Here is a 23,409-nt window from a genome sequence, read left to right as displayed (position 1 = left end):
AAATCACATGGAAGACATTTCGTCTTAAAACTTTAATCAGCTACAAAAGATTCAGCAAAACCAAAGAGTTGATCATTTAATTCCAGCGTTTTCTTCATACAGTACATATTTACTAGCTTATACAGACCCATAGTGGTGTATCACAGATGTGCAAAATAGGCTATGACGGATAGTGAGGTGAGGCTCCAGTCCAGAGTTCAGTTTAAACAGGCAGCTCATTATACATTACGTTTAATTGGCTATATGTATGTCATGGTGAAAATGTGATTTTAAGCCAAATAACAGCTTATGGCTGTCCTAAACCAGAAGGAAAATTAAGGCAAATCTATTAAGTCTAACGTCACATACACATACACATCAGGCCCATCTGGTTCTGTCAAAGAACAAGCGGTAACTACACAAAAGTATTAGCAATCCTTTGGTAAATTGATCACAACTGCACTTTAACATGAGGCTTTCGTGCAAGGAAACACACACACACACACCTTGCCATCTTTGTGGCTTCATCAAAACCAGGTTTTCATTAAACTGCCATTTTTACATAAAGGACTTATTCACCCATTTTTAACCCATCTTCATATAATTGGTCCTCACTAATGTTCATAATAACCCATTAAAACAGGGAAAGCATTTGTAGAATCTGTCTGGTCTTAGTGGGATAATGTGGTACAATTTTTCTATTCACTCTCTCAGAAGGGCTGTGGACAGTTCAGAAACCCACCTAGCCTACTGGTGACATCATCGGTAGGCAGGTTTGGTCATTTCAAACAAGATACTTTTTATTTTATTTATGCGATAACAATGGCCAGAACAATGGCCAAAGAGAAAGCCAGCAGTTTCTATTTGCTTGGATTTCCCATCGATGATGTCACTGGTAGGCGGGTGTCTGAGTAGAGACGGAGCAGGAAAATGAATATATAATATAATTGGCATTAGTGAGGACCAATTATATGAAAATAGGTTGAAAATGGGTGAAGTGCTCCTTTAAGTTAAGCTAACCTTAAAGGGATACTTCACTTTCGGGCCGGGGACACATTTAAAAAAAATATAAAAAATAAATGAAAAAAGTTATGGAAAATTCATGGCCCCCTCACGACACGCAGTGTCCTACTAATGTGTGAGGGGGCCATGAATTTTCCATAACTTTTTTCATTTATTTTTAATATTTTTTTTAAATGTGTCCCCGGCCCGAAAGTGAAGTATCCCTTTAACCTTACTAGACCAATTCACCCATTTTCAACCTCATCTTCATAAAATGTCCCCACAACGCAAATCTTATCTGATTTTACTACCCTTTTGGTCCCAACAAAGCATACATACACAACCACACCGGACCACTGCATATTTTGTACGCCTTTCAAGACGATATGTTATTGCATAGCATGCCTTTTATTTCTCACATGTACAGGTAGGTAGGTGGATGCAAGGGTAGTCTATTGAATGATTGCCAGACTTGATGCTGAATATGTTAAGTACAACGATGAAATAAAACAAGAGATGGTCCTGCAAACATATTACATGACACTATGGAAAACCCCAAAGTAGGATGCGTGGAATATCAGCATCATGCAGTGACGGACGGTCAAGCTTCTAGTCATCCTTGTCCTTAGCGCCGTGTTTCAGAATGCGTGTGAATGCTACATAGTTGAAGTTGCCTTTTTTGTCGATGGGGGCCTCCCTGAAGAGCTCGTCTACATCCTCATCTGTAAACCTGTCACCCATGGTGGTGAGGAGCTCACGCAAGTACTCCTCCTGGATAATCCCTGTTCAAAAAACAAAAATAAATGGTTATTCATAAAAGGGATGTGATTTGTAAAGTGAACATGCAGGCTGCTTCTCACTCCTTTTAGTGCCATTGAGGAGCAACAGTGTTTGCCATCCATGCACTGTTTCAGATATAAAACGTACCTGTCCCTTCCTCATCAAAGCAGGCAAAAGCATTCCGAATCACATCCTCTGGATCTGTACCATTCAGCTTCTCTCCAAACATGGTCAGGAACATAGTAAAGTTGATTGGGCCAGGGGCTTCATTCATCATGGCTTCCAGGTAGTCGTCTGTGGGATTTTTACCTGGAATGAGTAGGAAACAAGGAGCATTCAATCCAACACACATTGTCGACAAACATTTATTTGTGGCAGAATAAGGTCTGGACCTCATTTCCTCCAGTTTCACCCAAAAGGTTAAAATGTAGACTATACCTAATGAGGCCAACATGTCATGCAGATCCTCTTTATCGATAAAGCCGTCCCGATTCTGGTCGATCATGTTGAAGGCCTCCTTGAACTCCTGAATCTGAGACTGGTCGAACATGGCAAACACGTTGGAGGTGGCGCGCTGGGGGCGCTTCTTGGTGTTCTTTCCCTTGGCTTTTTTGCTTGCCATGTTGGCTGTAGTAGCTGGGGCCCTCAGACCTTCTGCAAATACGGGCAGTATGAAGTAGAGGTGAGCTTTTGCAGAGCAAACGTCAAAAGACTGTATATATTTACTAGCCTTGGATCAAGACTAGCATAGATGTATTTTATCGAGTCTAACTTTTACTTTGGTATTTATGATAGTCTTGGGGGCATATTTTTGCCGGTGCCTTACCCATTCTCCCTAAACTTTGCCATTTTTTTTTACTATTTGTAGATTGGCTATTTGAACTATTTGAAAATGTTTTTAGTTTAGGGATAATGGGTAAGGCACCGGCAAATATAGGGGCCTGGTCTCTACCCCCTAAAAATCAATAGTGGACATCCGACTAGTATACATCTATGATAAGTCTTGATCCACGGAAGGCTATACATTTACCACCATTCTAGACTTGGATCAAGACTATCATAGATGTATTTGATCGATTTTGACATTTGCATATAAGTAAAAGTCAGACTTGATCAAATATCTATGATAGAGAGCTCTTGATCCAAGGCTATACCACCATTCATTCAACTTGAAAGGGTTGACTCAGCAAACTTTTAAACACCACTTTGACATTTAACAGTTGCTGACAAACACGTACCCTTCTTCATGATGCTACAATAAATTAAACGCCTTTTAATATTCTAATGATATCCAACGTAATGGAAGCCGTTACGCCTTTTATTTATACAGTAGCCAGTGGTTGACCATGCTAGCTTTAGCTTGCTGTCATCAAGTGAGAGAAAGGCATGAAAGTCGGTGCTCCAAATTGGTCCACATGATCTTTCCACGTACACAATATATATGGTATGATATAATAACGGGACCCAAATGTCTACTGTACCATTGCCAGGGGAGACACGTGACTTAACTCACCTGAAGAGGAATTAGGACTGTTGTTTACAACTATTATGCTGCAGCAGCCTGACGGATGTTGTGATCAGGGCGTCAGTGAGAATGTAATGTGATCCTTCAAGGAAGTTCAAGCTTATGAGCTGAAATAGGGTTGCCATAATTTGCGAGAGAAACAAGCAACCATGTCTATGAAAACAAACGCAAAAGAAGCGACATGAGCACTTTCAAACCACTTTAATGTGCCGGTTACGCGTCGCATTGCGACGTGTTGTGAGCTTGTAGATCGGCTATTTTCAAATACATCTTGAGGGGAAAATTAAAATTTGAATATTTTTGAAAACATTTAACAAACACAAATCTGGTACAAATGGACAAATACACATTCATTTGGGGGTCCTTCACATGAAAATGTTTGAAAACCACTGGTTTAAATAATAATCCAAACATGTGGATTGTGGAAAACCGCAACTACCATAGCAAAGTCGCTTAAAATAAGTAGACCTGGCAACGCTGAGCTGAAGTCTTCTTCTTGTTGTTTGACGGCGGTTGGGTCATCCGGTTTATTGGTGCAATACCGCCACCCTCTGCTCCGGGGTGTGGATCACATTTAAAATCTTTAGTCAGTGGTTCTGGTTCTGTTCTCAAACATTTTCGTGTCCCTAAAGTGATGTATTATATTGGTTGGGCGGCTTGGGCCATGGGCCCAAAAGGAGTTGAACTCATTCTAACGCTATGGACCAGAGCTAGGCCCCCCTATGGAGTTAGATTTGTTTGTGTTGTTAACAATTTTTAGAAAATAGGACCCCTGCAGGGTTTCCCAGACCCCACGTTGAGAACTCCTGCTCTAGTCTGTCTCCAGCCCCTATGCTCCAGCCTCCCACCCATGACGAGTAGCCTAATCCTTCAGATTTAATCAAAATGTCACGCAAATCAGTACGCATGATCTCTATTAGTCATGTGTGATCAAGACGGATCTGTTTGATTTTTCATATTCCATGATAGGCGAATTCCGAACATTAGCTACCTGACCTGGCGGAGACCTGTGCTCCCAGGAACACTTTTTCTAGTTCCTCATCGATTTATCTAATAGCCTAATTAGAGAATAGTTCAGGTCAGATGTAGCTACAGAAACTGCGAAAAGACCCCCCTTATTCTTCTGTTTTATTATTACTATTATTATTATTATTATTATTATTATTATTATTAGCCTATTATTCGTTTTTATTTGTTTTGTTTTGTTTTGTTTTGTTTTGTTTTGTTTTGTTTGTTTCCTGACAGTGGCTTAGGCCTACATGTAAAGTGTTTCCCATCCATCTCCTCCCAAGTAGAAGAGCCAGTAGTAGGAAGACTTGTCTTTGCGCGACATGATGGCCCTTCTGGCCCCTCCATGGTCTCTGGGCTATATTTAAAATCGTCCCAGCCTTAAAAGGTCGTGACGGTCCCTTCAACATTCTGCCGAGTGGCAGCATTATTTTTGTTCTGTGGACTGCCATCCTGTCCACTGCCCGCAGCCCCGCACCCCTATACCCCGAAAGCTGCTTTGCTTTGGATTTAGACTCGCTTTACACTTGGAATTGCAACCCACTTTTTTTATCTAGTTTTCAGCGACTGGGCGATTCTTCGTTCTGGTGAGTCAGTGTGATTTATTTGTTTCAATTTATTTATGTGAGATTATTATAACTATAGGTCTGGTTCATGTCCTAAAGGAATCTCAAGTAGCCTAATGACGTTGTCAGCTGGGCCTAATTAGGCCTAGATTTAATGTTGATCACTTTGTTAATTGATTGTTCAAACTAATATCCGAGGTGGTTTCGTTTGATGTCTTTTAGAAGTTAACACAACAGTACTAATATGCCTTTGTGACTTATGTTCCCCTGTAGGAGTGCAATGCATGCATTAACTTCCAAGTGAAATAACGCAAAGTTGAATGAATGTTGATTAATTGAATATCCTATATTCTTTTTTTTCCCCATGTAAAAGAATTGGGGAGCCTTAAATAGCCCTGTTGCATTTTAAGGTCATTTTAGGTCCTATTATGTTAGCTATTGGCTCCAGAGTCTCCTGTTAGATCCAGTTTAAGGGTAGATACTAGATTTAGCTACTTATATGTGCACAAATAATGTTATGTGTTCCTCTTATCATCTTAATATATTACAGAAAGCACTGCTGTGCTCTCACAGTAATGCCATTAAAGCCATTGAAGCATATGGCTACTGTATGTTAGCTTGCTGTAATCATTAGGCTCCACATAGATTGATTTGTGATGACATGGTGACATGCCAGGTGCCTTGGGGACCTTCTGTTGAGCTGCTTCATGAGTGCTGGTGGAGCTATAGTTTCCACATATATCGGTCTAACTCCTGCAGTATAGCCTACTTGTGTGGTAGGCTAGCTATATAATGTATTGACAAAGTTTACAACCTGACAATTAAAAAATATATATTAAAAAATCATGTAGGCTATGCCACAAGACATGACAGAATTACCTTTTATTACCTTAGCACAACAACACTTGACACTTAGTGTTTGTGTTGCTGTTATGATCTTTTAGAACAGTGGTTCTCAACCTTTTCAGGCTGTGACCCCCCAAAATGATCATATTTGAACTGGGGACCCCCCCACCCCTGAATTGTAGGAGTTGAGGCATTCAATTTAGTTTGACTCGGTTCCACAGAGAAATATTGTGAAAATAGCAGATCTACAAGCTCACAACGCTTCACATCGCGAGGCTTTGTAAGCTTGTAGATTATATTATTTGACAATTTGGCCAATGTTTGACCAGTTTTTATAGTATAGTTTGTTGATTACTTTTGATGGAGTAATGGTCTTTTTTTCTTTTTTTTAGGTATTAAAGGAGGAGTTCACCCAAAAAACTACTTATTTTCTATCAATTACACACCCCATGAAGCCTTGATTTCATGGATTTATTTTAGTTTTTGTGGCATTCCTAAGACAATAATTTGATGACCGTGTGTATTTCCGGTAGGAGACACAAATAATCTACTTTGTGTCTCCTACCAGATACATTAGCCGGTAGTAGACGGGAATCAAATTATTAGCTTAAGAATGCGACAAAAACAAAAAAGAATCAATGGATTCAAGGCTTCATAGGGTGTGCAATTGATAGAAAATAAGTCATTTTTTGGGTGAACTCCTCCTTTAAATAGGTCTTAAAAGTCCTTCAATTGTCACTTCACTGTCATCTGGGGACCCCCCCCCTCCAAATCAACCCACTGCCTTAGCTGTTATGATCTTTAAGAATAGTCTGAGATGTTGCAAACAGTTATTGCTAAATTTCATACAGTGGTTCTGTTGGCAGTGGGGAGCATGGTGTCACTCTGTATCTCCACTATATCTTCACTATATGGTCGTGATTGTTAACACAGTAGAACATTATCATAACTAGTGCTAACACTTTAATCCATGAGAAGAAAACCATTGTCATATTAACATTTCTCATTTTAAATGTCGGATCATAGCAACACTCTTCCCATACCTCACCGCCAACTCATACAACTAAACAAAGAAACAAACAAGAAACCCTAACCAATAAATCAATCTACATTAATCAAACGGTGATATTGATTTACAAAAAAGAATCATCACCATCATAACATTTCTCATTTTAAAATGTCTGATCATAACAACTATCATTTCCCAAACACCCATAATACCTAACCGCCGACTCCCAACTAAACAAACAAACAAACAAACACACAAAAAGCCCTACATTGATAACGGTGAGATTGATTTACAGAACTGGTATAAAAAAACAAAACAAAGAAAAACAAAACAAAGGACAGTCTGACATAAGTTGGCGGAGCGGCCCTCAAGATGTCAGAATCCATACGTCTGTCCAAGGTGAAGCTCCAACGTCATCGCCAACAACAGAAGGAGGAGCAGGAGCAACAGCAGCGGCACTATGAGAGCAACTATTACACGTGCTCCAGGTCTTCTGTTAGGCAGCACGCTTTCTCAGCTCATGGGTATGTAGTAGACTCTTAAGTCCTAGTGGTTCTCAAACTTTTTCATGTCAAGGAGGACCCCCATTTGGCCGAGGACCCCCATCTGAAAATATTTTGTGCCAGGGGGTCCCTGTACAAGATTTGTGTTGCTAAAATGTTTCGCAAAATAAGATTTTTTGAAAATAGCAAGCATTGCAACATGTGTATAGGGTTGTAGTGGTTAAACTGATTTTGATGCTATATTAACACATTTTGCTGGGGACCCCCTGGAACCCCCTCAAGGACCCTTGGGGGATCCCTGGACCCCCACTTTGAGAACCACTGATGTAGATGTAGATTAAATACTTACCCGCAACAGTTGAGATATTTGAAAACAAAACAAAACACAGCAGTGCTCTTGATTTGACTGGTCACGGCTGTTGCGCTGAAAGTGGTGCAGGGTGAACAATATCAAGAGGACTGCTTTCAAATATTCAACAGTGGAGTTTACCCTGGTCTGGAGTGTAGAGTGCTGTTCATCCACGGCAGAGCAAACGCATGCAGCTCCTAGTGTAGTGTCCCTCTCCCGGGAGAATGGATGCACTCTCTCTCTGCTGGTGTTCAGCTTTGTTGTAGACTAAGTGATAACACAAACAGTCTTTATAACTGTGTGTTGTGTAGTGTAGTGTGTAATGTAGTGCAAAATGTGGGTCTAATATCACTAGTACGGATGATAAGGAGTTATGTTGAGTGGTGATGGCTGATCAGTGCTGAATGTTTTGTTTGTCCTCATGCCTGTGTGATGGAAGTGATTTTGCTGTGTTGTGCATGTGTTACTTTAATTGTTTTGTGGTGGGTTATATATTTTGCGTATGGTGGATTACGCTTTAAATTCAAAGTCAAATAATTTGATTAAAGCTGGTGATTTATTATTGGTAAATTGGTTAATTCATAAAGCATTTGTACATTAGCAACAAACATGTAAAGGCAGCACTTTGGACAGCAACTTGTTGAACAGATGATCATAAACCCCAATGATGAAGGCAGTTTAAAGGAAAACTTGTATTATGTATTGTTTTTAGATAATCCAATGCACCATGCATGACAGAGATTACTTGATAAAAAAGCCTCCTACATGGGAAAAGGCTCTTCTTTTCTGGTACAGTTGTCATCCTTCCTCACTATGACCTTAGACCTTTGGACAAATGCCACTGGGTTTGTTTTGTTTTGAGTACACAGAGTTTCACTCTGCCATATGTTTAACAACCCTCAGTCTTGTGGTGTTTTTATTTTCTCAGTTGTATGGGTTTTGGTCAACAGGAGGATTATGCGATCAAATTATATGACACTTGATCGCCTTTTGATCAAAGCCTGGACTGCATCAAAGGGAGTCCAGATTCAGTCTTAATTCCGTACAACATTGTACGTCCTGCTGACAGGTTTATCACTTGTCAGTGTTTGGTGTGGGCAGAGAGTCTTTGTTCTTCAGCCTGACTGTACAAGCTAGTACCGTGTTATACTTTGTAAAGCAGGTCAGGAACTTGAGCTGTATCAAGTGGCTGCCAGAGATATTCATGGAGAGACGGGCTATTTCTGTAGATTGGACCTGAGAAGGTTGCCAGTAGGCCAACTGTACTGGTTGAATGCCCTGTAATAGTTGTCTCCGTCAGGCCGGACGGCCGAAGGCCGGAGACTATGTATTCGCCCCTGTCTGTCTGTCCGTGTGTCCGTCCATCCGTCCATGTAACTGTGAGCAGCTAATATCCGGCACCGTTGGACCGATCAGAATGAAACTTTGCACGCACACTCCCAGTAGGCCAAGGAAGAAGTTTTAAAATTGGCCTCATGGTGGCGCTATAATAGGGCCATTCCCGTTTTGGCCTATAACTCTTGAACCATAGCTCGTATAGGGCATAGCAGTGACGGCCATTTTGTGGTGCCACAGATAGAAACCCCATTCATTTTTCCCATAGAGATTGCTTTATCTATAATGTTTCATATCCATGTATTTAAAAAGTCTACACCGATTACATGGGATACCAGGATAATGACTTTTAATATTGTAGAAATCGTTCATAGCACTCTGTGCCCGTGCCTCTATATATTATCAACAAGCTCTACAACTTATTTCACCCATTTAACTCACCCTCCTTCCTCTATGGTTTAGAAAAGAGTTTGCTGACATTAGACCATGTCACTCTGTCGGATGCCAGGTCAGGCAGGCTTAGCAGATATTAGGAGTAAATGCAGAGGATGTAATGTTGATCCTCTCTCCCTGCCACCAGTAACAATTCCCATTGTGACCATTTAGCTTATTATAGCCTAAACCAGACAGACAACTGGAAGTACACAGAGGAGGGTTGGCACATTGGTCAGTGTAACGTGAGCCAGGTTCAAAGACTGTTTACAGAAATACGTCTTCATTTTCTGACTTAATAGACCAGGTGTTGTTCTCAATAAGTTACATGTGGTTCATGTAAATGCAGGCAGAATGCAGGTAATTATTGTTTGATCGTTGTATTTGTGCTTAGCACTTTTGTTCTGTTCTATGTATTGGTTTTTATGACTAAACATTTCCAAATATTTGTATTTATTTATTTACATTAAATTATTGAAGATTCCACTGTAAAATGGTTGGACTAAAGTCTGTAGACCAGGGGTGGACTGGCCATTTGGCGTACCGGGCAAATGCCCGGTGGGCCGCTGGCATATTTAATCAAATATTTTCGTTCCCGTTTTAGGATTATTACGGTCATTTCAGGGTCGCGTGGCCCAATTATTAGTTACGTTAATGTTTGGGCTGGGATGCTTTCCAGCAGGGGCCTCAGTGCGGCTGCAGAGTTCATGTGCAGGGCTGGGCTGAAACAGTGAAACGCTAATAGTTCTTGCAAATACTCTTTATAACTACTTTACATCCTGCATTTGTTTCATCCCCATGGAGTACTTGATGGTTTGTGTGTGAACTGCACCTGGCCATTAATGTTTGGGCTGGGATGCTTTCCAGCAGGGGCCTCAGTGCGGCTGCAGAGTTCATGTGCAGGGCTGGGCTGAAACAGTGAAACGCTAATAGTTCTTGCAAATACTCTTTATAACTACTTTACATCCTGCATTTGTTTCATCCCCATGGAGTACTTGATGGTTTGTGTGTGAACTGCACCTGGCCATTCTGGTGCAGTTGAGGTTCCTGAAAACCACAGGAACCTCAACCCTCTTTTAAATATTCCCTTGCAACTGTTCAAACATTCTGGTGCTGTTTTATCGCCATATTGGCCACATAACACCCATATGTACATCAGAGACAACAAACAGCGTGAGCAAAAGTATTTTCAAATGCTCTTTGGCCCTGGTCTGAACTGTGTGTTATCAATGAGAGTGCTGTAACTGTTGTCTGTCAATAACCTCACAGCATGCAGAGCTCTGTGGTGACGGAGAAGGGGCAGGAGTTGGAGAAACTGACCGCAATAACCAAGAAAAGCAAGCGCGCCTACCTAGCCATGGACACAGATAACGAGGTCATCGGCTATGTGGTTCCCTTATTCAGAGCAAGGTCAGTGACGAAGCCGCACGCAGGTGAACACAATGTCTCGTTAGTGATGGTGGTGATGAAGATGATGCTCATATCGTCCAAAGTATACTGTATAACACAACCATGCGTTTGGACTCCAAACGCATGGTTGTGTTATACAGTGCCTGCACTGTGCACAGAGGCAGGCAAAAGAAGCCTCTCCTACTTTGGCCCTTGGTCATGGAACGACCTCCAGTCGAGACTCAAATTGTCATCTCTGATTCCCCTTGGGAGTCTTAAAAAGCTCACTACAGAAGCCCTTTCCAGTTGCTGCTCCTGCTTTGATTGACCTGTAGCTCCCTTTTTAATTCTAAAGCCCAGGTCACATTGTCAAATGTCCAAGACAATTTCTCGGATTGTATTTATTTTTTATCTTAGTGAGCATTGTCGGTAGTCTGTCAGTCATAATAGGGCTGTGCTTTGTATTGTTCTGTCCATCCATGTTTGTATTGCTGTAACAGTGTGACATAAAAGAGACCCACGTCTCAATGTTTTTACTGGTTAAATAAATAAAGGTTATAATATGGGACAGCGTGCAAACATAATTATAACACATTACAACAATGTATGACCGAAATATGAGAAACAACATAGAATGGCAAATTTGTGTTATGTATGAGTGATATACGTATGGTATACACACAATAAAATATTCAGGGTTCATTTAATTCTGGACCTGTATGGGTCCATTTGGGTGAAGCTACACTCTCTGAGTTAAATTAACACCCAGGAATGTCCTGTGCAGTTCATGTTTATCATATATCTGAGACACAATGTTCCACTGTAAACCAGAGATTTTGATACTGTTGGTCTGTTGTGTTTTCAGTCATGAGGGCATTCGGGGTCTGGTGGAGACAACCTCTGAGGAGGTGGTGAAAGAGGAAGGGGTGAACTATGTGGCGATGAGGAACCTGTTCATCCGTGAGGACAAGGAGACGGTGACGCATGTCAAGGTTCATAAGAAGACCAGGAAGAACCACATCCGGGAGTCCGCAGAACGCGTGGAACTGGGAAGAACGGTAAATCACGTCAAGCGCTTTTGATTAATAATTAGTAATTTAGCAGCTACTGACCAAGGGACATTTGAGAATTTGAAGACGTGATGGCCAGCATCTGAATCCAGATTCCAGAAGTCCAACATTTAGCTCTCGTCAGACACTCAAACATTGGTCTACGTGAAGTCATCCAGGGTTAACATGTTTCTGTGTGCTCTGTACAAGAACACCAGTGGTGGAAAGTAATTAAGTACATTTACTCAAGTACTGTACTTAAGTACAATTGTGAGGTACTTCTACTTTACTGGAGTATGTCCAAATTTCAATACTTTTACTTCTACTCGACCACATCTCAGAGGCAAATATTTTAAAACTTTAGTTACTAGTTACTTTTGTAGATTTTGATTATTATTACAAAACGTACATTTGTTGCCAATGCTTTTCCACTTTTACTCAAGTAAATTTTGAATTCCGGACTTTTACTTGTAACAGAGTATTTCTATATTGCAGTATTGATACTTTTACTTTTTATGTTGTTAAAATGTTAGTACTTTTTCCACCACTGAAAAACACCCATGCCATCAAGTGCTACATCTTAAAATGCACATTTCTTCTTAACAGTCATGGTGAAGGTTTCATGACATTATGTCATCACTTAACAACACAAACAGTTATAAGACTGGTATAAAACAACAGCATAATCATATAATAATAATAATAATGATAAAACACTTTTACTTCTACTCCACTACTGTACATCTCGGATCCAATATTGTACTTTTACTACATTTATTTAAAAACTTTAGTTAGAATTTTGATTATTCTTACAAAACATACCAACTTCAGCCCTATATACATTCCGGCCATTTGAAAATAGCAGATCTACAAGCTCACAATGCGTGGCATTGTGACACATTGTGAGCTTGTAGATCTGCTATTTTCAAAAGATTTTTATACATTTGAAAACTTGAAATGGGACATTCTGCATAATGAGTACTTTTACTCTTGGTACTTTAAGTACATTTTGATGCCAATACTTTTGTACTTTTACTCAAGTACATTTAGAATTCCGGACTTTTACTTGTAACAGAGTACTTCTAAATGGCAGTATTGATACTTTTACTTAAGTAAAACATTTGTGTACTTTTTCCACCACTGTGCCTTACTGATCTGTTTCACTGTGCTCATTCAGCTCCAGGAACGTGCCGAGTTCCGTAAGAAGATGAACACAGACAGTCTGACCCACCCGCCTGAGTTTATCGTCAGGCCCCGTGGACAGACCGTCTGGGAGGGCAAGGACGTGAAGCTACATTGCACCGTGGCGGGATGGCCCAAACCCAGGATCGCCTGGTAAGAACGTTGGCATGGCCTTATTTGGAACATACTTCAGATAGTGGGGTGCTGCGGGGATGACGCCATCAATCATTGTATTTTCATCAACATCGTATATCCTACTTAAACACATATACAGTATTTGTCTTATCATGTAAGGGCACTGGCTCACGGGAAAGCCAGATTTATAATAAGTGTTAATGATAAAATAGTGTCCTCACACCTGCACTAAACTATACGCAAACATATGACAACTGCTATGCACTGGCTGTTATGAAAGCCATATTCACAAAATATATGACCCTATGACTGACAGACTACCGACACGTTGACCTGTGCTAGTATTCCCTGGCAAAGCAGGGGCATTTTATCATCAAACTAACACTTAAGCCCATAAGCCGTTTTACACTTCACCATATGATGGTGTCGTGTGGCAAAAATAGCCGATCTACAAGCTCAACACGTAAGTGATGTGATGTGTTGTGAGCTTGTGGATTTGCTATTTTTGCACTTGAGTTATACTGTATGTCTGTGATGTATGCAATGACCAACACACATTCTTGCTTTCTCTGTATTGTCTCCAAGGTACAAAAACAATGTCATCGTCGACCCTAAGAAACACCCTGAGAAATACACAGCTGAGAGCAGTTACAACATGCACTCCCTGGAGATCAAGAAGTAGGTCATCACAGGACTTTAGTGACTTTGCTAGGATTTGCAAGCTGTTCAACCGGACACTATGAACTCTAGTGATCCTTTTCTGGGCATGTCATAATAGCTCAATATTTGTAGCAGATCTACAAGCTCACGACGCGGTGCAGAGAAGCTGCGTTGTCAGCTTGTAGATCGTCTATTTTCATCAGTGGTGGAAGAAGTACTCACATGTTTTACTTAAGTAAAAGTATGTAAATATACTCTGCTAGAAGTAGAAGTTTTGAAAATGTACTTGAGTAAAAGTACAAAAGTATCGGCATCAAAATATATTTAAAGTACCAAAATCTTTTGAAAATAGCCGATCTACAAGCTCACAATGCGTCGCATCGCGACACATTGTGAGCTTGTAGATCTGCTATTTTCAAATGGCCGAAAAATATATATAGGGCTGAAGTGGTTAGTGTGTTTTGTAATAATAATCAAAATCTACAAAGTAACTAGTAACTAAAGTTTTCATATAATTGTAGTGGAGTAAAAGTACTAATATTTTCCTCTGAGATGTAGTGGGGTAGAAGTAAAAGTATTGAAAATTGTAAATACTGAATAAAATAAAAAATACCTCAAAATTGTACTGAAGTACAGTACTTGAGTACCTAGGAGCTACTTTACACCACTGGTCGTAATAGCTCAACATTTGTAGCAGATCTACAAGCTCACAACACGTTGCAGAGAAGCTGCATTGTCAGCTTGTATATCGGCTATTTTCATCAAAGCGATTTGGTGTAGAAGGAAAAAAGAGGGGGCCAAGTATAGACCCCTGGCGGACACCGGTCAACAAAGTATAGGGTTTAAGCGGTTAACCACCGCCATTTTATACTTCATCATATGATGGTGTCGCGCAGAGAATATCTCAGATCTACAGGCTTCCAATGTGTGGCTATGTGATGCATTGTGAGTTCCTAGATCTTTGCTGTTTTTGAATTGTCTTTAGGAAATGTTTTGACAATTTCTGGAAAGTTTTGAAAACGTTTGCCTATAATATCATGCCCAAAATAGGGAACTTTGAACATTTTTGAAAAATCTTTGAAAGAGTGAGAACTAACTGATTTAGAAGGCATGTGTACAATCAGTCCTCAGGTTTTAATGGTTTAATAATTGTTACCTTATGTTTTCTTTTTTATTGTGCGAATACAATTAAACAATCCATATACAGTATTTACAGTATTATCTCCAAATGGCCACATTCATGTGAAATCTGCAAGGATCATACATTTCCAGAGCATTTGTGTCTTGCTTGAGTGTTGACTTTTGACATCGAAGAGCTCACCTTTTGGTCCTCTGTTTATTTCCAGCTGTGATTTCTACGACACGGCTCAGTACTATGCCTCTGCTCTCAACATCAAGGGGGAGGCCTCTTCTGCCGCGACTGTTGTTATAAAAAGTAGGTGACGCTCTTTTTCCTTCAGCAAAACAAAGGAGTCTATCAGTGTCCCTCCCGCCTCCCAGCATTTCACATAGAGGTGATAGAGAGCTTTAGAAGATTTGCCTATGAAACATTCAATGTGGTCCTTTAAATGGAACTAGCACTTCACTCCTCCCAATTTAGCCCATGTACAGTACAGGCCTCTGAAGCATTCAGGAGTCAAATAGCATCGGAGGATCCTGCCAGGCTGAGCAAGGTCCTAAAGGTGACTTAGGACAGTGGTTCTCAACCTGTGGGTCGGGACCCGCAGGGGGGTCCCCACATGATTTTTGGGGGGGGGGGGGGCCCAGATGACAGTAAAGTGCCAATTTAAGGACTTTTAACACAGAATACCTAAAAAAAATATATATATATAAAAATAAGAAGAAAATAAATTGAATTAAAAAACACCATTACTGCATCAAAAGTAATCAACAAACTATACTATCAACTGGTCATACAACGCGAGGCTTGTAGATGAGCTTGTAAATGTAATGCCTCAACTAACTCCTACAATTCCAAGTACTTGTCCGGGTGGGGGTCCCCAGTTCAAGTATGATTCTTTTGGGAGGTCGCTTCCTGAGAACTGACTCAGAAGACTGCCTTTCTGTTACACTGTACTACAAACAGTTTTAAAAGGTCAATACACAAAAACTGTATAAAAGGTGTGTGTGTGTGTGTGTGTGTGTGTGTGTGTGTGTGTGTGTGTGTGTGTGTGTGTGTGTGTGTGTGTGTGTGTGTGTGTGTGTGTACAGTACAATGCTACAGTACATACAGTACAGTAGTGGAATGGGTCTTTGGAACACCAAGATAAACAACATATCAATATTCAATTACATAATAACAGTACTGACAACAGAATGTCATTTAGCACGATGGAAGGCTGCAGACCATGACTGCAGGACCAAATGAGTGATAATAATCTCTTGTTGACAATCTAAGCAAGGTTATTAATCCTTTCTCCCCAGGGTACCAAGCTGGTGAGGAAGCAGGTCCTCTTGATCCAAAACCACGTGAGTCGATGTCAAGACTATCATTTGGTCCAAATTAACACATTACCAGTGATTGATTCGTCTTAATATTTTGAATTGAGCCAATTGCACATTACCTTCTTCACTCCCACAGATGGTTTCAGCGCTGAGCATGGCGTTACTTTCGAGACCTCCATCCTTGACAAATTTGAAGTCGCCTTCGGCCACGAGGGCGAGACATTGAGCGTGGGCTGCACTGTCATCATTTTCCCCGTCGTGAAGAACTACCAGCCTGAGGTGGTGTGGTCCAGAAACTGTAAGTGTGGACATTAAACGTGTCGATCTCATACTTGTTAAGTCACTCTGGATGACAGCGTCTGCTAAATTCCTCTTATCATGCACTTCATCGTAAAGTGCACAATCATGTCTGTTTCCTGTTCTCTGTTGTCCAATCAGCGGTGGCCCTGAAGCACTCCAAGTGGGTTCACTCACACTGGAGCGGTATGCGTGCCACCCTCACCCTGGCCCACCTCAACAAGGAAGACGAGGGCATGTATACCCTCCGTATCAACACCAAGTCCGGCTTCGAGACCTACTCTGCATATGTGTTTGTCAAAGGTACGCTACGCACCTGTTGGACATCTTGATTTGGGAATAGCTTAGTTGTCTTAAGTAGAGGAATGGATGAAATAGAAACTTGTTTTCTTTGTTTTTAGTTAGTTTAATCTGTGCAAATGTAGTGCCAGCACAACGCTTTGTGGGCTTTTAGATTGGCTCTTTTCCGCACCAAGAAGTATAAATCATCGCACGAAGAAGTATGAATCAGGCCTCATGTTGGATGTGGTTAGCGAGGAGTTCAACGCTAGAGTTGCACAGTGACTTTGCCCCCTCCTGCCCCCACCACGTCTTTAAGTGACACAACCCTCTCCCCACGGCATCAGGTTTCCCAACCAGAATGTAGGTTCTAAATCCGTCTCCGTGCCAGTAAGGCCACCGCAGACAGTGTACACTGTTTGAATTGCAGCGAATTTGGAAACCCCACAGGTTCATGCATTCTTGGATATATAACTGTCATTAAACTTTGTGAACTTGGAAATTACAGGCTCAGTGAAGTGGCCAATCATTATGCTTAATTTATGCTTAGTTGTGCGCTGGTTTCGCATGCCAAAAATAGCAGATCTACAAGCTCAAAACGCACTGCGATGCAAAGCGATAGCTATTTTCGGCACGCGACACCGGCGCACAACTAAATATAAGTCAGGCTTTAGATAGCTGCAGTGTCACACATACTGTAAGCCTTAGGGCATTAGTAGGTGAAAGAATGGGAACTGGGTTCTAATGTGGCTATGTAATGGAGATCAGCCCAGTTTAGAAACAGCTCTCCTCACAAGTGTGTATGTACAGTATGTGTGTGTATTTGTGTATACCGTGTTTGGGTGCTTTCATATGTGTTTGTGTGCCAGATGCTGATGTGGAGGTGGAGGGGGTTCCCGTGGCCCCCCTGGAGGTGCTCTGTCACGATGCCAATAAGGATTATGTGGTGGTGACGTGGAAGCAGCCAGCAGTGGAGGGTAGCAGCCCCATCCTGGGATATTTCATTGACAGGTCCGTCAGCCCTTCTATTGACTATTTCAGTCATTCTCAACCTTTGCCAATTCAAGGACCCTCAGTTTGATATGCATTAGGCCACGTTGATACAATTTATATCTCTGGGACCCTACGCTGTGGGTCTGGGTCTACACTGTAAAACCATCATAATTTAACTCTGAGAGTATACAAATGGAACCAAATGCCTTACGGGTTCGTTTGGACCCAGTAAGGATCTATTTGGACCCATAACTATTATTTTCCCTTACATTTCTGTGGAGGAGGCAATGAAAACAAGACCTACTATTACTGTACATTTATTATACTTTTTCATATCCTGAAGGTACACCCTTTACCACATTTTTCTATACAAGCCCTGGAGCTGCCTGACATGGTCGGGACTAGAGTAGTCCTGCCTATGGCTATTACTAAGCAATTGATTTGAGCTTTGGAACATGTATATCACCTGAAAATCACAGCAAAAGAAGGCTACATTGTCTTTAATGTAACGACGAGGAAACCCCAAGCTTATAAACTGGTTGTTGATTATTTTGTTGGCAGGTGTGAGGTGGGCACCCATCACTGGGCCCAGTGCAACGACAACCCTATCAAATATGCCCGTTTCCCCGTCACGGGGCTGGTGGAGGGGCGTACTTACATCTTCAGGGTGCGGGCCCTGAACAGCACAGGAGTCAGTCGACCCTCCCGCGTCTCTGACCCCGTGGTAGCCATGGATCCCTCCGACCGAGCCCGCAGCAGAGGTGAGAGCAACGTTATCTTGAGTGTTAACTGAGCCGTAGCGCTACATTGAAGTCATCGCTGACTAACCTGCCTCAAAACTACTTGTTTCCTATTTTTGCCATAGCTGGCCCCTCTGCTCCTTGGACCGGCATGATCAAATTCACTGAGGAGGACCCCATCGGTATGGAAGCCTTTCACACAATAATCAGCAATATAGATTGAACATGAGTCATCCCGTCTGCATTTTACTCTTCAGTGGTTCAACATATGGCATTTTATGGTGGCATTTCACTTACTGAAATGGTTTTATTGGAGCGTCAGCAGAGAGAGGGCCAATGCCCTGTAGAAAATCACTGTCTCTGCATGATGTGAACTTCTCACTCCCCCAATGATGTTATGGTGTTTTTTTTTAACAAACTAAAGGTGTCATTGCTTCAGCATTTTCACGTCTCAGCAAGCACATATCCAGTAGAAGTTCAGGGGCAGTACTTCTCCAGTGATAGGCTAGGTCCAGTTACAGATCCACTTATATTCAGGAATGTCTCATATTTTCGAAGTTGTAAATTATTCTTCGAAGGCCTATTTTACAATTCACAAAATTAAAACGTTACTCAGCCCCTCATTTAGACTGTCAGAAATACAATATTTTGTTAATGTAAAATAAGAATTTTACATTTACATATACATTTTACTGAATGATGTGACCCCACCCCCCCCCCCAGTTGGCGAGGTGCCAGGAGAACCCTCTGATGTGGTGGTTACCGAGGCAACTAAGAGCTATGTGGTGCTTGGCTGGAAGCCTCCGGTCCAGAGAGGTCATGAAGGGGTCATGTATTACATTGAGAAGGTGAGAAGAATGTTGTCTGACTTTATCGTAGATCACTTGTATAAACTGATTTCTTGTCTGTGCCTATACACAGCCTCAGTGTTCATTTATTTATCTATTTGGAACTCTGAGAGTGTACCCAAATGTAACAAACAATGAGGTTATATATGTACACCGACTCAATGAATAATGTTAATAAATCTGCATGTTAATACAATATAATTATTACATCTGCAGTGGTTGGAGGTGCTCTCCATTGAGAAATTTAGACCCTGGTGTAGAGTAGGACACCTTCTGGTTGACAAGTAGTACTGCCTGAAGATCAGAGGTGCACTATCTCCCCTGGACAAAAGGGGATTCCGTCGTGGAAGAGAGATAGAAATGTTGTCTCTCGTGTGGGAGACGTAAAAGTTACAGAATGCAGCTTTAAATTTACACTCAGCATTTTATAGTAGCTCGACGGACCCATTAGTGTTTCCCTGGTATTTCACTGTGCCCTCTGTGTTCCTCCCAAGAGTCAAGCAGGGGCCGACAGCTGGGTGAGGGTGAATACGGGCATGCCCGTCAAGTCCCCGCGCTTTGCCCTGTTCGACCTGGTGGAGGGCCACGTCTACAACTTCCGCGTGCGTTGCTGTAACTCTGCCGGCGTGGGTGAGCCCTCCACACCCACCGGTGACACCACCGTCGGAGACAAACTGGGTGAGCTGGGCCAACTGTGATGGCATAATTATGTCGGCGACAGGCTTTGTCGTTGACACAAGTCAACAAAGAGAGAAAACACAAGTGTTTTCTCTCTATGTCTGTCTGTCTTCTTGTCTGTCTGTCTGACTGTTTATTTGTTTCTCTCCATCTCTGTCTGTCTTCAAACAGACCTGCCATCCGCCCCAAGCAGTATGGTGGTCTCCAGGAACACAGACACATCCGTTGTGGTTGCCTGGGGAGCCTCTAAGGATGTCAAACACCTGGCAGGCTATTACATTCAATGCAGCGAGGTGGGCAGTGACGTCTGGGTGCCCTGCAACAACAATCCTGTCAAAAATACCAGGTACTTTAATATAATATCATATTTAATAATAGACTTACTTTGTTCCTTGTGGGCATTGTGCACACAACGGAAAATGTAAAATGATTTAATTGTATTTCATGATGTGGATGGAATGCTGCTGTGCTGACCCCATTTTCTGTGAGATAGTCTGCCCTCTAGTGGCTAAAGAACGATCACGCCGACTCACTGAAACAGTGCAGAAGCTCTTGACAAAGCTTGGTTTGTCTTGATTGTGTTCAGGTTCGTGTGCCATGGCCTGACCAACGGAGTGAACTATGTGTTCAAAGTGAAGGCTGTCAATGCTGCTGGATACAGCCAGAGCTCCCCTGTTTCTGATGCTGTGGTCGTGTTGGCTGCCGTCTGTAAGTGTCGTCAACCATTGATTTTTGCATTTACTTATTTTTGTTAGGTTCTGTTCACTGTGTCTTTAGCATTTAAAGCCATACTCCCTCCTCCCAGCCACGCCTCTCCCTACCAATTCCCTGCGTCACATTCATACAATATCATCAACCCATTAAGACCTGAGGCCGATTCTACAAATGCCTTTTAAATCAGTCGTTTTCAAACTTTTTATGCCAAGGACCCCCAAAATGATAATTATTTGGCCGCGGGCCCCCATCTGAAAATGTTTTGTGGCAGGGACCCCCAGAAGAGAAGATTTGTGTTTTTTTTTTAAATCTAACTTGTGGTATAACACATGTTCAGACAGACCTGTGGAGCTGCTCAGTACATCAGCAGGTTTTCTCTGTTGCCTAGTGAGAACTGAGTTCCTCCATATTGGTTTACTTTCATGCCCCTTCTCAAAACCAGTTTAGCCATTTTTCATCCACAAGCACTGTCACCGTATTTATTAGTATTATTTGCAGGTCTTCAGGCTGTTTGTATTATATTTTCGTCTGTTTCTAGAACCTTCCCTGCCTCTAGTATGTCACTGAACCCCAGAAATACCATGTCATATTTATAGATGTTGTAACTAGTGCAGTAGATATTCCTTGCATGTGCCTGACCTACTACTCATCACTAACACATCTCTGGATTTTGTCTTCTTTTGTTTGTTATTTTCATGTCAAATACTTCATACGTTAGCTTTCCTTTATGCATTGCGTCTGCTTTGTATAGTTACACAATTGTGGTTTCCCTGTTTATTTTTTAGCTGTTTGAGTTCTTTTTTTTTGCCATTTGATAACTCTTCAGGGGTGCCTGTTGGTGCATGGCCGCCTCGGTGAAACATTGTGTCCTTAAATAGCACACGATGCTGAACAACAATGCATGAACAACCTAACCAGCGTCGCATCTGGTCTCTGGGAGTTGCTTAGAGCAAAGGTTATCCCGCTTCTAGTCTAAAATGTAAGTACTTTCGATAACCATAGTCTTGTCTTGTGTGCCCAAAGCGTTGTACCCTTTGTTCAAGTGTAGAATGCACTGGTGTAAAGTAACTTAAGTACATTTACTCAAGTACTGTAATTAAGTAAAAGTTAAAGGTATTTTTACTTTACTGGAGTATTTCAAAATCTCTGTACTTTTACTTCTACTCCACTACATCTCAAAGGCAAATATTGTACTTTTACTCCACTACAATTATTTGAAAACTTTAGTTACTTGTTACTTTGTAGATGATTAGTATTACAAAACATACATTAACGTCGCGATGTGAGCTTGTAGATCTGCTATTTTCAAAAGATTTATATACATTTTAAAACTTGTGAAATGGGACATTCTGCATAATGAGTGCTTTCTACTTAGTACTTTAAGTACATTTTGATACCAATACTTTTGTACTTTTACTCAAGTAAATTTTTAATTCCGGACTTTTACTTGTAACAGAGTATTTCTACATTGCAGTATTGATCCACTGGTAGAATGTTGAAATGTAGCTGTGGCAGCGTAACAGTATAAACCATTAAGATTCTGCACACGCAGGGCTAAGGTGACTCATCCGAAATGCTTACTCATCCACGTCGAACAAGATTAAATCAAACTAAATCACTGATCAGGGAACTGTGAAATTAGGATGAGCATTGCTTTAATTGAAAATGAATCTTCAGGTAATGAATTACATCCTTAGCCGCAGTTAAAATTGTTAACACAATACCACTTTAGCTGTTCATCTACACCAGGACCATGCAAACTTTGAACTATTCCTTTCTTTCCCAATAATATTTTTATTGATTTTTACATTTTATGACAGACAACACAAACAGACAGCTCAGCTCAGATACGTTGCAAAACAAAAGACACAGATACAAATAGAAACTACTTATGCCTACATCGGACCATAAAATGCAACATTATATGCACACATTGTTTGGTGCTTGACGGTCAACAATAATAGAAACAAATAAATAAACAAGGACTAATGATCTTATCCATCAAGGTTAGCGGTATCGCTTCTCTTAAGGAACCCTGTCGTTAATGTGTCAGCTAATTAAGGGCCAATAAATTGCAAATATGGGTCCCATATTTTATAGAAGGCATCAAACTTTGAACTATTCTAACTACTGTATATTCTGTATGTTCTACTTTGAATCTAACTCGCTATATATTCACATTTATAGATAATCTGTGTTCAGAAGGGTTGATCTTGCCCCACTGTCTACTGCCTAGTAGGGCCGGAGCAATTAATCGAAAAGACATCAAAACCGATATTTTTTAAAACATTCATGGATTAGTGTGATTAACCAATTAACCCTGTATTATACTTCAATGATGGCATGCAAAAATAATGAAAATAGCCGATGTACAAGCTCTATGCGACGTGTTGTGAGCTTGCAGATCTGCTATTTTCACTATAACAAAACCAACAATAATACTCATTTGTTAATCGTTATCAAGACAAAAGTTTGAAATAATCACAATGTTGATTTGAAGTCGTATCGCTCAGCCCTACGGCCTAGTAACACTATGTTAACCCATTAAAACCGTCACTTTAGATGGTAGTGTTGCAGATGTACAAGCTTGTACATCTGCGATTTTTGAAGATCTTTTGAAAAATCTGCAAAGTGTTTTAAAAATGTTGAACAATTTTGAATTACGA

The 23,409-nt window shown here is 41.1% G+C and overlaps 2 protein-coding genes across 5 annotated transcripts in view; one reads left to right on the top strand and one right to left on the bottom strand.

The window, feature by feature from the left end:
* Positions 1–13: 13 nt before the first annotated feature.
* On the bottom strand, positions 14–3,374 carry myl12.2 (myosin, light chain 12-2). Of its 2 annotated transcripts, XR_013933899.1 has the most exons (5): positions 3,275–3,374; positions 2,200–2,415; positions 1,909–2,070; positions 1,213–1,763; positions 14–999 (listed from the first exon to the last, which is right to left on the bottom strand). XR_013933899.1 is itself a non-coding variant. In XM_080440214.1 (4 exons), the coding sequence occupies exons 2-4, from the start codon at positions 2,381–2,383 to the stop codon at positions 1,591–1,593; spliced, it is 519 nt and encodes a 172-aa protein (XP_080296340.1). In that variant the 5' UTR covers positions 2,384–2,412; positions 3,271–3,374; the 3' UTR covers positions 1,345–1,590. The 2 variants fall into 2 exon arrangements, 1 of the variants encoding a protein (XP_080296340.1); XM_080440214.1 differs by lacking the exon at positions 14–999 and having other exon boundaries at positions 1,345–1,763; positions 2,200–2,412; positions 3,271–3,374.
* A 1,351-nt stretch (positions 3,375–4,725) lies between these two features.
* myom1a (myomesin 1a (skelemin)) overlaps positions 4,726–23,409 on the top strand; it is a 30,425-nt gene continuing 11,741 nt past the window's right edge. For 2 of the 3 annotated variants that reach the window (XM_080440123.1, XM_080440122.1), the window contains exons 1-17: positions 4,726–4,881; positions 7,011–7,239; positions 10,604–10,744; positions 11,589–11,781; positions 12,950–13,107; positions 13,675–13,767; positions 15,096–15,184; positions 16,174–16,218; positions 16,331–16,492; positions 16,633–16,794; positions 17,640–17,781; positions 18,325–18,524; positions 18,629–18,685; positions 19,227–19,351; positions 19,846–20,029; positions 20,201–20,375; positions 20,616–20,737. In XM_080440123.1, the coding sequence (XP_080296249.1) occupies positions 7,088–7,239; positions 10,604–10,744; positions 11,589–11,781; positions 12,950–13,107; positions 13,675–13,767; positions 15,096–15,184; positions 16,174–16,218; positions 16,331–16,492; positions 16,633–16,794; positions 17,640–17,781; positions 18,325–18,524; positions 18,629–18,685; positions 19,227–19,351; positions 19,846–20,029; positions 20,201–20,375; positions 20,616–20,737 (2,200 nt within the window). In that variant the 5' untranslated portion in view covers positions 4,726–4,881; positions 7,011–7,087. The remainder of the gene's footprint in view (positions 4,882–7,010; positions 7,240–10,603; positions 10,745–11,588; positions 11,782–12,949; positions 13,108–13,674; positions 13,768–15,095; positions 15,185–16,173; positions 16,219–16,330; positions 16,493–16,632; positions 16,795–17,639; positions 17,782–18,324; positions 18,525–18,628; positions 18,686–19,226; positions 19,352–19,845; positions 20,030–20,200; positions 20,376–20,615; positions 20,738–23,409) is intronic. The other variant, XM_080440124.1, reaches the window with a different exon arrangement.

This window comes from Gymnoscopelus braueri (genome assembly GCF_963280865.1).
Source record: "Gymnoscopelus braueri genome assembly, chromosome: 10".
In the NCBI taxonomy this organism is placed as follows: domain Eukaryota; kingdom Metazoa; phylum Chordata; class Actinopteri; order Myctophiformes; family Myctophidae; genus Gymnoscopelus; species Gymnoscopelus braueri.
Note: the sequence above shows the minus strand (reverse complement) of the source record. Positions and strands in the feature narration are given on the sequence as shown.

Bases quoted from the DNA above. Each gene is read 5' to 3' on its own strand.
- myl12.2 (XM_080440214.1), bottom strand. From the start codon at position 2,383: ATGGCAAGCAAAAAAGCCAAGGGAAAGAACACCAAGAAGCGCCCCCAG. The intron at 2,071-2,199 runs GTATAGTCTACA...TACTCATTCCAG, and splicing joins TGACATGTTGGCCTCATTAG to GTAAAAATCCCACAGACGAC. The intron at 1,764-1,908 runs GTACGTTTTATA...TTTTTTGAACAG, and splicing joins CTTTGATGAGGAAGGGACAG to GGATTATCCAGGAGGAGTAC.